Genomic DNA, 12,344 nt, shown 5'->3' with positions numbered 1-12,344 from the left:
CAGTGATTTACCTCCTAATTGCAAAGTTACGTATACCTACTTACATAATCAAGTCTAATATCTATGATATCCCTAATTAATTATTTATGTAGTTTTTATTATTTACCTCTCTTTACACGAATAGATAAGATAAAGCGTAGGTAATCAAAATTGGCTCAGGGTTTAGGGTGCGTCGGTTGAGGTTTCAAATCTGTTTCTTAATGAATTTTATAATGTTTCAAAAGCTCAACGTTTAAAGGATATTTTCATCCAAGGTTAAGGCATGTAGAAGCTTATTCTTTCATGAAATCTACGTACGTTATAGGCTATAGGCATGAATAGGCTTTTTTATTGAGATGGGACCTACAAACATTGTAAAAACGCAGTACCTACCTACTTTTGTAAGTATACTATAACACAAAATTCGGCCTTTGTAGGTAGGTATAGAGATATGGAACAAAAAATAAAACTCCCGAGTGTTGCAGATATTTTTATTATATAAGGAAAATGTATAAATATCTAATAAATTATTATAATCCCGCTATATTCTAGGTATAGCATTAATACTTATAACGAAAAATTGTACTATTCTTTCTTAATTAATTCATATTAATATAGTGATTTCGCTTGTTCACATAAATCTTCAAAATTTTCAATACTCCATTTTCGTAATTCTTTTTCTAAATTTTCACTCGCTAGATTGTTAAAGGCGTCTCTACCTAAAATAAACGTTTTTTACATTATAACAAATTGTTATACTATCCATGCTAATGCTAAAATAATAAGTATTATAGGGACTACTATTGCCAAACACGTACACTATTCATACAGTTTATTTAAGTACTAATGGTTTACAAATAAAATAACTGGGGTTGTTACATAGATTTACGTAAATAGCGCACTCGACAGAGTGCGTCCGTTCGCTATTCACCGTTGTGGACGACTAACTATGCCTATGCGCGGCGCGCGGGCGCCGCGTATTATAGTGTTGGGAAACGTTTATAGTGATGCGCTATAGTATTATATTATAATATTATATACCTATGGGAAGAACCTTTTGTCTGTTACCTTTCACGACAAAATTGCTGAACCAATATTGATGACTTTTGGTAAAGAGATGGTTAGGGTTGGGTAGGGGTGCGGAAGGTTAGGTGTAGGGTGGGAGTAAGGTAGGGGTAGGAATGAAGTGCACATAATTCAAAGCGAAGCTTGACCGGGTCTTATAGTTTTAAATAAATTGTAATAAAAGTTTGTAACGTTGTAGGGGTCTTGATCTACTAATCCGATTTTGAAAAATCTTTTACCATCAGAAAGACACGTTATTTGTGAGTGTATTTTATCCCCGCATTCTCACGGGAACCGGAACTATGCGGGTGAAACCGCGAGGTTATGTATATTTATGTTCACAGTATGTGCACTATTTACCGCGCGGCTGTAGGTATTTATTTCAAAGATACGTAAGATAAAGTTGGAATACTGTTTATATATCTTTACCATGACCTAGGGTCCCAGCCTAGTTTAAGACTGAGGTGGGTATCTGGACGTTTTATTACGTTTATGATAATAAATTAGACGACGATTTTGATGGCCTCCGTAGCGCAGTGGTATGCGCGGTGGATTTACAAGACGGAGGTCCTGGGTTCGATCCCCGGCTGGACTGATTGGGGTTTTCTTAACTGGTCCAGGTCTGGCTGGTGGGAGGCTCCGGCCGTGGCTAGTGACCACCCTACCGACAAAGACGTACCGCCAAGCGATTAAGCATCCCGCTACGATGTCGTGTAGAAACCGAAAAGGATGTGGATTTCATTCTCCTCCTAACAAGTTAGTATGCTTCTATATTAGATCGCATCATCACTTTAAAGACGTACCGCCAAGCGATTAAGCATCCCGCTACAATGTCGTGTAGAAACCGAAAAGGATGTGGATTTCATTCTCCTCCTAACAAGTTAGTATGCTTCTATATTAGATCGCATCATCACTTACCATCAGGTGAGGTTGTAGTCAAGGGCTAACTTGTAGACAATTTAAAAAAAAATTAGAACTTACTATGTACTGCAAACCAGCCACTCAACTCACAGGTAGCTACATTGAACGCCAAAAGCTGCTTCACTCCAGAACTGCTTTTCCTCGGCCACATCAGAAATCGATACGATACTTCGTTCAAATTTTCCTCGTCAACACACTCACCTCTGGTCACGAAAATGTTGTGAGCGATCGATTTTTGCAAAAAATATTCGATTAATCGGTAAATTTCATCGATTTTGGGTGATTTTTTGGTGATTTCGAAGCAAAATGCAGGCGCTGGATAGTCTTTAATACAGTGCAATGGGCCTTTTAGGGGTTTGCATTGCTAAAAAAATATCAGGGAGTTGTACGATTTATTTACAGATTTATAGCTTAATTTTAGCTTTTGCCCGCGGTTTCTTTCGCGTAAATAATCAAAATCAATCAGCCTATTTTTTATTCAAATCAGCCTATTTTAATAGAACATTGCAAGGCCGGCCTCTCACATAATATAATTTAGAGCTTATGCCCACCGCACGGCTCCAATATGGTTTGGTGAGATTATGGTGATAACTTGTGACTCAAATCATCATCATCATCATCATCATCATCATCATCATCATCATTAGGTAGCAATTCATTTTGAGATCACTGTTGAGCACGAGTCTCTTCTCAGAATTAGAGGGGTTAGGCCAATAATACACCACGCAGGCCCAATGCGATTGGCAGACTTCACACACATAGAGAATTAAGAAAATTCTCAGGTATCCAGGCTTCCTCACGATGTTTTTCCTTCACCAATAGAAACGTGAATTTTTTTTTTACAAAAAACGGAGGTAAAGCGGATAGCGGGCCATACGTTTCGTCCCGTGTGGGCGACAGCGTTCGGCGGGCGTCAGGTATGCCATATATAGCCCCATAGTACCTACATTTTTTGACGGCCTCCGTGGCGCAGTGGTATGCGCGGTCAATTTACAAAGAGGTCCTGGGTTCTCTACCGACAAAGACGTACCGATTTACCGTACCGGTACGATGTCGTGTAGAAACCGAAAGGGGTGTAGATTTTCATCCTCCTAACAAGTCAGTCCGCTTCAAACTTAGGGCTGACTTGTAAAGAAAAAAAAACGGGTCTCAAGTTTAAAAAAAAAAACAAATTCTTACCACAGTCTCCACTGGCAGGGTATTCCTTTCAATAAATAAGTGGTAATGCAAATGATTTACCGATGCTAACGCACATAAACTGTTGAAGGCGATCCTTAAATCACTGCGTAAAATAACAACGTTTTATATAAGATACCAGTCAACGTGTCACATAGGATCTTAAGTAATTGTAGGTAAGGTAGCTTTGAGTTTGTAGCACAGCTTGTTCGGGGAAGAACTTCCGCTATGCTATCCTACTTCCTACTAATATTTTTTTTTTTTTTTTTTAATTCATTACTATTGTGCAATCAGCTGCAACAGCTTTAAGCAAATTGCTTGTGGGTACTGCATGGCATGTGTAGCTGACCTTCCATTGAAGGCCATGCTAATTTATTTTATTTGTTAATTTTTTGTATTTCATTTGTACATTTGTACATTCTTATTATTTATCCTACTATTTAACGCAAAAGTTTGTATAGATGTTTGGATGTTTGTTACTCTATAACGCCGCTACTTCTGAAGCGAATTAGCTGAAATTTGGAATGGAAATAGATTTTACTCTGCATTAACACGTAGGCTACTTTTTATCCCGAAAAAAACCATGGTTTCCCGAGATTTGCGAAAACTGATGATTTTGATCATATGAATGTTTGTTACTCTTTCACGCCTCAACTACTGAACCGAATTAGCTGAAATTTGGTATTAAGATATATTATAGCCTGGATTAACACAAAAACTACTTTTCATCCAGGTAAAAATCCATGGTTCCCGAGGGATTTGTGAAAAACTAAATTCCACGCGGACGAAGTCGCAGGCGTCCGCTAGTATGTATCTATTAAACTTCAATACTGAGTTTGAGTCTGAATGGATGATCAGAGATGTTACGGAGCTTCTACTCCGGCTCCGTTAAGTCGGAACTTACGATTATTATTACCCCTTCGGTTCCGACTCTTTTGTTACTTTTATTTCAATTAATTTCATTTCATTTCTTGTTATTTAGGAGACTAGCCAATTTTATTAATTGTATATGTTTTATGTTATAATTTAAAAAATAAATGAAAAAAAAATAGACTAAATGAAAGATTTAAAAAATCTTACTTCAATACTCACCGGTCCTCAGCTACTAATAACAAATCTATGGCCAACTTTAAACTACCTTTAGTGACAACTTGCGGCAAACATTTATCTACTGATGGACAGAGCAGGGTGTGGTAACGAGTTATCGGACTTACATTTACAACAATTATATGATTATCATCTGAAATCCAAACAAAATTGTGTTGCAAGCATTGCATACTTCTCTTCAATCTGCCTGTAAGTATGGCAGTTAAAATATTCAACGACTAACAGACTACTACTACTAACCACACAGTTTCACCTGTCCCCTTTCCAGTAGGATACTACAATCTGCCTGTGAGTCCCCGTTCCCATAGGAGTACAGGGATAAAATATAATCTATAGCACCTGGTTATAGTGTAGCTTCCCAACAGTAAATAAATTATTCAAATTGTTTAATTAGTCTCTGAACCCATTCAATGTAAACAAAAAATCAAAACCTCTTCAAAATGATATTCTTACTAAATGGAACTTACTTTAATTAACTAAACATTGGAACTATTGACCAGTTGAACTTTTTAGTTAAATTTTCCATGTGTGGTGTACAGTTTTACCGGTAAAGCATTTCATAATGATTTTGATTTTCTATTTTTGACATTTAAATTAGATAAAACGGTACAGTTAGCTTAGCTCAACTAAGTTTATCAACTATAAAGATATCTCACCATTATTATCTTCTTTTAATTTAAACAATATTTCTTCTTTAGAAATCTTTGTGAAATTGAATTTGTTTTTGTCAAACGGTTGGCAAATATTAGCTATCTGCTCTGGTGTTCTTCTTTTTGTAAGTCTGTCTGGATTTAACTGAAAGCAAGTAGCAGCATTAAGACCATCAACAAATCATATTCGGCTCACTGTTGAGCATGTGTCTCCTCTCAGAATGAGAGGGGTCAAGCTAATAGTCCATCACACTGCCCCAATGCAGATTGGCAGACTCAACACATGTATAGAGAATTAAGAAAATACTCACATGTGCAGTTTTCATGACTATGTTATTCCTTGACCGTTTAAGACATGTGATATTTAATTTTTTCAAATGCACATAACTAGAATGTTGGAGGTGCATGCCCCAGATCAGATTCAAACCTATGCCATCAGAATCAAAGGCAGAGATTATTCATATCCACTGCTCTATCAAAGTTTCATATTAATACCTACTTATTTTTCCAAAAAAACTTTGACGAACCGTTGGACGTTGGGGTCTTAAGGTGATGGAGTGACTACCCCACAATAGAAAGCCCACTCCCCACCTGTGGATCCACCGGTGGACTGACATCAAGTGAGTCGCAGGGATTCACTGGATGCAGGCGGCGGATTGTGGTGTGGAAGTCAGTACAGAATCCCATGTCCTGCAGTGGACATCCATCGGCTGATAAGATGATGATGATTTCTATAAAAATTAAACATCATCTTCCTGAGCCTGCCACATTTAAACAGCATGGTGGGTCGACGCTTCATATTCCCTGTTCTAGAGGAAAGTAGGTACGCTGTAGAGCTAAAATTTCTCGATTCAAGTACTTTCATGTTTATTGTTGCCATAATTTTATTTTCATTTTTAAAACTAAATAATGAATTTTTACCTGTAATAAATATTTCTGATCGACTATCCTCTCTTCTATGTTATCAATTTTATAGCGAAAAACACTTGTATTACAATTTATTTCTTCCCATTTTGTTTTTATTTGCTCTGTAAATTGAGAGCCTTTGATTCTAATGGTTTGATTTGTTTCTTCATAAACCAATGTAATCAACGCCATGGTCTTCAGATCATAATAAAAATGATTTAATTTAAATTAATGAAATTAAATTAACATTTTCAACTTTACACAGCCTCACAGGTGATTTTAATAATTGAACTTTTGAAAATTTGAAGATTCAAGATTCAACTTTCAAGATTGATTTGTTTTGACTTTTGATTTGACAATTGACATAATTCTTTGGATACAGATGTCAAATGAAGTAAAAAATAATCTGTGAGTAAAATCCAAAGACCTTATACTTATAACTAGACTGTGCACTATGGCGAAGAAAACGGTCCGAGCGAGAGGGCTCTCCATGGTTGTGTGTCCTTTTCTAATTAGGTGACCATGACAAAACAGGACACAGTACAAATTGCTTGTAAAAACGATTGTATAAGTATACTAATAAATATTGATGCTACATAACTATGCTACCTAATTTATTTTTCGTGAGTAAAAATATATTATTTTAGAATGTGCTCACTTACACTTAGATTAAAAGAAAGACTTAAATTGGAATATTTTTTTTCATTTCTCTTAATCGGAAAGTAGTGTTGTTTTGATCTGAGTATTGGGTGGAAAATGCTGCTTCCCACCATAGGGAGGGAATAACTCATACAAGTTACTTCCCACCGGAATTAAGGCAATTAAGGGCCGGAATGAACTTTAAAATTAGAACTGCTGTCATCAGCTGTGAAGAGTTAAATATTTTTGGAGTTTATTGGAGTTTACTCCTTAAGAATCGATTTTTTATATATAAGGCGCCCGGTATGAGAAAAATCCGAGGGGTAAAACCAACTGAACTAACGAAAAAGTGTCACGTTTTTGGTGCGCACCTTTAGTGCGCAACTTTCTAATTTAGCTGTGAGTGTATTGAGACGTACATAGGGTATGCTGTATAGGCGACTATACCTATATACTATATGTTATTGGGCTTGTTTGTTTAATGATTATATCATTGTAAGAGTAAAATATATAATGTGAAGTATATTATAAAGTCTATTAGTTATTTTACAATTCTATACATTTAGTCTTCTTTAACATAAGTATTACTAAAGCCCTACTCGATGTGCACTGTTTACCAACAAAAAAAAGTGTGTATGTTAAAAAAAACAAAAAGTTAGCTCGAAGCACGTCTCAATACTCGCCGAGGTGCAGCAGGCCGCGGCGTGCGCACCCGCCTACAGCGTGCACATGGATGCGATGTGCAAGTTGTTGGCGGCACAGCGCACGGTGAAAGGTACGCAGAATAGGTTGCGCACAAAAAACGTAACGCATGTCATTTCATAACTTATTGGAGTTTACTCCTTAACAATCGATTTTTCATTTATACCCCTCGGTACGTTTTTTGTGCGCAACCTATTCTGCGCACCTTTCAGCGTACGTAGCCGGCATAGCGTGCACATGCCTAGCGCGTCCGCACGCACGTGCACGCTGTTGGCGGGCGCGCACGCAGCGCTGCACCTCGGTTGCGCACCTTTCACTTTCAGGCGTTGCTATTGAAAAGAGTAAACTCCATTCGTGCGTCGGAGCTGACACACTTTTTTTTTTTAATTTTTCCCCAACTAAATTCGGGGACAGGCAAAGATCGTAATTTAATATTAAAAAAAAAATCTAAACTGAATTTTGTCCAAAGTTATATTTGTACAAACACAAAACGTATTAATTTTCGAGTAACAATTATTATTAAAATTATGTGAAAAAGGCGTTGCAAGATTTAAATCTTCAAGGTAATTTAAAGTAAGTCGGTATCTAGTATCTACCTTACTATTACTACGAGACCACAGTACGAAACTTGAAAAATCTTTGATCTACTTATTTCATGGTGACCCTAAAGAATATTATGGTTGTTTTCACTTTTCCCGTGGAAAGAAAAGCTGCTACCAGGGCTCTACTCTTTTGTGCACCCTGTCACAATATGAATTTACCATTTTTCATAAAAAACATACAGGTTAAATAAGAAAATTTATGAAATCGCAAATCAAAGCACGAAAATTAACCAAAGAAGTAAACAAAAACAAACCACCATCTTGCATTTAATATTACCAGTCTAAAACTTTTAAGTATTACTTTTACTCAGTTTTAATAGATTATGATTTAAATACAACGAAATAATTATTATTTATATAAAACCGGATAAATATTAAAATAAGTTTCAAAGATAATGGATTGTTTGTTTTGGTAAATCATAAAGATGCAAAATATAAAATTTTCTACCATTTCTACCAAGCCTAAGCCAATTAGCTAAGCTGGCAAGACGTCAGACAAGGACACACAACCATTGGGAGCCCTCTCGCCAGGGCCGTTTTTTGCTAGCTATCACCTATAAAGAAATAGCTACCTTAAGTCAATAACATTAGATCTCATTTTAGGTAAGCAAAAATTTTAGGTGCACAGTCTTGTTATAAGTATAAGGTCTTTGGTAAAATCACAGAATACAAAGTCAGAGAGTTGATGACAACCACAAACAGCTAAAAATGACAACATACTACATACATAGTCATTTGTCGTCTGTGGTTTAAGTTTGGCGGGAAACTCGAAGGTACTACTTGTAATTTCCACTGATTTATTGCAGTTTAATATAGTATATACTGCCTATAGTAGAATGACTTCTATACAGTATAGTTCTGTAAAGGTGCATTATCATCGCTAATTTTTAAATAAAAGGTACATTTTAATTTTTAAACCTACATTTTATTTTATCAAAAACGCGACACAAATAACACAAAATAACATTGTTTTTTTACAACAAAATTACTAGAACCTTTGACTGTTTAGACCAGAGTTTCCCAAACTTTTTTGTGTCGTACACCCCTTACCATGTTTTTCCGTGTTGGATAGACCCCCTACTTATTTGATATTAATTTTCCGTATCCTTACACAACTTTATAAACATATTAAATAATATTTTTTTTACTTAAAAATTACTTTTTATATTATAAGATAATATAATATAAAAAATAGGTACTATCAGTGTATGTGTTATGATCCACTATCATTTAATGAACCCCCAAATTTTTTTCGCTGACATAGCTCCCTTGCAGTTTGTCATAGACTCCTAGGGTCGATATAGACCACTTTGGGAATAACTGGTTTAGACTATGGACCTGTTTCGCACCCAAATTCATCAAAAAAAAGTCATTTTTTGGAGGGGACGAGGTAAACTTTCACGACACATCGAAAATATTTAAATTAAGTATTTTTAGGCAATAGAAAAATAAATAGTTATGTATTTGTATTTTTTCAATGTGTCTTCAATAAAGCGGAAAAGAAGTGCAAGAACCGTACGATAAATAGTAAAAGTAAGTACTCTATGTTGCTCAATAAACTTTTCTATCTTCCAGTAAAAGTTCCATAAAAATCGGTTTAGCCGTTTCAGAGTTTAGACTTTCTGAATGATGTCTGGTCAGTATTGGCCTGATTAACTGTGTATGCTAGTAGCAACTAGAATGCCAGACCGCTAAGTGATTTAGCGTTATGGTACGATGTCGCGTATTATACGACTGTTTAATTGGAGCTGGACATAATACTGCGAGGACAAAATAATGTCATCTGAAATTGGGAAATTTGCCTTTTGTTTTTAACTTTAATATTGCTTAGTAACAATATTTGTCATTGTAAAAAATACTGTTTTATTTTAAAGGCAAAAAAAGCCAAATGAGCTGTTTAATATTTTATTTTAGTATTACTTAAATCATTAAAAAATAATTATATTTTTAAACACTTTCAGTCTTGTAATTGTTGGGATTCAAGGGATTTTCTCTATCATAGAGTAACAATATATCTAAAATTTTCTGAGAAGTTTTTGCTGCTTCAAAGGAGTTCATCTGATTTAGTTTTTTTGTAACCAAACGCCCAACTTTCCCATATTTAGTATTTTCTAGTTCAAGTCCACCATTTTTGACTCCATTAAATATGGTAAATAAATTTTCAGCTATACTTTTGCACATAGAGTCGCCACTATTTGAGAGGATGTTATTAGAAGTTTCTTCCCCGCTTTGGTATTCTTCCCCATCATTTGGTACAGTCTCATCCTAAAAATACATCAGGAATTAATAATGCGCACACCCTAATATTACAAAGAGGAAAGATTTTGAGAAATAGGCCCCAAATTAGTAGGCCAGTTCTTCCACTAATGGAAAGCTACATTATTAGCGAGTAAGGTGCTATATTTTATCCCCATAATATATCAACAGGAACAGACAGACCATAGGCTATCTATATATTTTCATTAGCAGACACCCCACATTTTCACCCGCATTGTATGGGGTTACACATAACACTTGAAAATAATGTGGCTTTTGATTGGTAAAAGAATTTTCAAAATCCTTTGATGCAAAATTTTCAAATTTCCTACGAGTATGTTAAGTTTCCTACGAGTAAGTTGGTTAATAAGCTATTGTCAGAATTGAGTACCGTTATAAAACACATACATTATCATTTTCTTTACAGGTTTTCTGTCCTCTCCTTACTTTCCTCAGAAATTGACATGCATTCCATAAATGCCAACTGACTTGGTATTCCTGAAAAAATTGATCAGATATATACTTTTTTTTTAAATTATTAACAATGCTTATAAAATAAAATAGGATATAAAAATAAACATATTTTAAAAATTGTTTTCAGGGTTCCAGAACCAGGTTGAAGAGCCTCCATACTATATAAGTTGTCTCATATTTACCTATTGATCCTACTACAACTATCATCATCATCATTAGCAACCCATATTCAGCTCATTGGTGAGGACGAGTCTCCTCTCATTTTCTTAAGTTTCATTTACGAGAATTAAGGTTTCCTAACAATGTTTTCCTTCACCATTTGAGACACATGATATTTAATTTCTTAAAATGCACATTACTGAAAAATTTGAGGTGCAAGGCCTTATTCGAACCTACACCCTATGAAATGAAGGCAGAGGTCATATCAACTGGGCTACCTAATGACATAACTGCGACCGATGGGAGGGTAAGCCGCTTCATAACATTTTTGTATGTATAAAGTGCACGCCACTGAGTATATGGTTTTACTGACCTGTCCATTAGCTTCACTAGTCTTGATTTTACGCAAATGATTGGCGAAAGTCGAACGTATATTCGTCCATCTCTCTTTGACCGCCTGACCGGTAAAATCGTTCCCGTATCTAGCAGCGAACTCATTGTAAATCTTATCTCTATGAGCTACTGAGGTATATTTGGGGTGTTTTGGATTCCATATGTTGGGTCTTTTTTCTATAAACTTAACTAAACGTAGGTTCATTCTTTGCGTCCAAAACACCTTTTCTTTCGCGAAATCGGATATCATTTTGTATTGCACACAGCCGCAATCTTGGTTAATTTTTTAATGTACTGGTAAAACTATAACTTTATCTAACATTTTAAACATACATATTGCACTTAATTTTACAAAAATAAATTATTTGATTTGTTTACAAACACTACATTGAAAGACTGACAAAATCAAAAATGACAGTGACAGTGACAGTGACTGCATTCGTGTCGCAGTCATAGACAAGTGAGACCGCAAATTTCAACAACTAGTTGACAGCTGAACTTCACATGTTTTTTAGGGGTTCCGTACTAGTCCTTAGCGCCGAGACTATTACTACTAGAAAGCTGTACTTAATTTAGGATGAATATGAACATAAGAAATGTCAACAAAGTCGTAAAATGAAATCTTGAAAAATATTTTTTATAAAGTACCTACTTCATACATACATGTAAAGTGGGAATGATTTTTTTTTCATTCGTTTACTTTAATTTTACTTTAATTAATGAAAAAATAAATCATCGATTTTGAACGATAGAGAAAACAAATAAAAACAAACTTTTTTAAATCGTTGCTTGTGCTTAATCAGGACCGGAGGTAGATCACTGTCTCTAAAACGATTTGTAGATAGCACACAAGTTCGCAGTTATTTTGCAAGGTGTACATAACACATTTTTGTTTTTGAAAGCGGTTGATTTTTATTGTTGGAACCAAAGTTAGAATTAATAACTTTTGTAAGTCCAAAATGTTTTACTGAGTCGATAATTACGTAGGTACCTGAGACGAATATTTTAGCATTCCATAGATTCACCGTGTGGGTGCTGGGTCAATCGTGTGATAGAGAGAAAAACAACTCCAAGCAGAGTCCTGGACTGGTGACCAAAGGACGTAGGGTTAAGGAATTCCTTGACAATCGATTAACACTCCCCCTTCTCGCTTGTGTTATTCTCCCTGCCAAGCTAAATTTGGTAAGATCCTAATAAAGCAGCTTTGGATACCCGCTCTAATATAGATCTTGCTGCAGTTCTTGATAGGCCAAGGCCGTGTTATTAAATTATTCAGTAGTAATTTTTTAGGTACTTTAGGTAACAAATAAATCAC

General features: G+C 35.3%; 2 protein-coding genes across 2 annotated transcripts; both read right to left on the bottom strand.

The window, feature by feature from the left end:
• Nucleotides 1–447: 447 nt before the first annotated feature.
• Nucleotides 448–6,143, bottom strand: LOC112056784 (GDP-D-glucose phosphorylase 1). The gene is made up of 6 exons (XM_052888783.1): nucleotides 5,820–6,143; nucleotides 4,905–5,043; nucleotides 4,234–4,381; nucleotides 3,145–3,247; nucleotides 2,026–2,329; nucleotides 448–698 (listed from the first exon to the last, which is right to left on the bottom strand). The coding sequence occupies exons 1-6, from the start codon at nucleotides 5,994–5,996 to the stop codon at nucleotides 589–591; spliced, it is 981 nt and encodes a 326-aa protein (XP_052744743.1). The 5' UTR covers nucleotides 5,997–6,143; the 3' UTR covers nucleotides 448–588.
• A 3,483-nt stretch (nucleotides 6,144–9,626) lies between these two features.
• Nucleotides 9,627–11,422, bottom strand: LOC112056785 (uncharacterized). Its single transcript, XM_024097263.2, has 3 exons — nucleotides 11,010–11,422; nucleotides 10,412–10,501; nucleotides 9,627–10,012 (listed from the first exon to the last, which is right to left on the bottom strand). The coding sequence occupies exons 1-3, from the start codon at nucleotides 11,277–11,279 to the stop codon at nucleotides 9,695–9,697; spliced, it is 678 nt and encodes a 225-aa protein (XP_023953031.2). The 5' UTR covers nucleotides 11,280–11,422; the 3' UTR covers nucleotides 9,627–9,694.
• Between the last annotated feature and the right edge of the window lie 922 nt (nucleotides 11,423–12,344).

The sequence above is a fragment of the Bicyclus anynana genome, chromosome 23 (genome assembly GCF_947172395.1).
Source record: "Bicyclus anynana chromosome 23, ilBicAnyn1.1, whole genome shotgun sequence".
Taxonomy (NCBI): Eukaryota; Metazoa; Arthropoda; class Insecta; order Lepidoptera; family Nymphalidae; genus Bicyclus; species Bicyclus anynana.
This window is presented reverse-complemented; position numbering and strand designations above follow the sequence as displayed.

Coding starts and splice junctions, on each gene's coding strand:
- LOC112056784 (XM_052888783.1), bottom strand. CDS start 5,996: ATGGCGTTGATTACATTGGTTTATGAAGAAACAAATCAAACCATTAGA. Junction 2,330..3,144: donor CCCTGCCAGTGGAGACTGTG/GTAAGAATTTGT, acceptor ATATTTTTTTAG/CAATGCAAACCCCTAAAAGG. Junction 699..2,025: donor TGGCTGGTTTGCAGTACATA/GTAAGTTCTAAT, acceptor CGTTTATTTTAG/GTAGAGACGCCTTTAACAAT.
- LOC112056785 (XM_024097263.2), bottom strand. CDS start 11,279: ATGATATCCGATTTCGCGAAAGAAAAGGTGTTTTGGACGCAAAGAATG. Junction 10,502..11,009: donor CTAGTGAAGCTAATGGACAG/GTCAGTAAAACC, acceptor CAATTTTTTCAG/GAATACCAAGTCAGTTGGCA. Junction 10,013..10,411: donor CCTGTAAAGAAAATGATAAT/GTATGTGTTTTA, acceptor ATGTATTTTTAG/GATGAGACTGTACCAAATGA.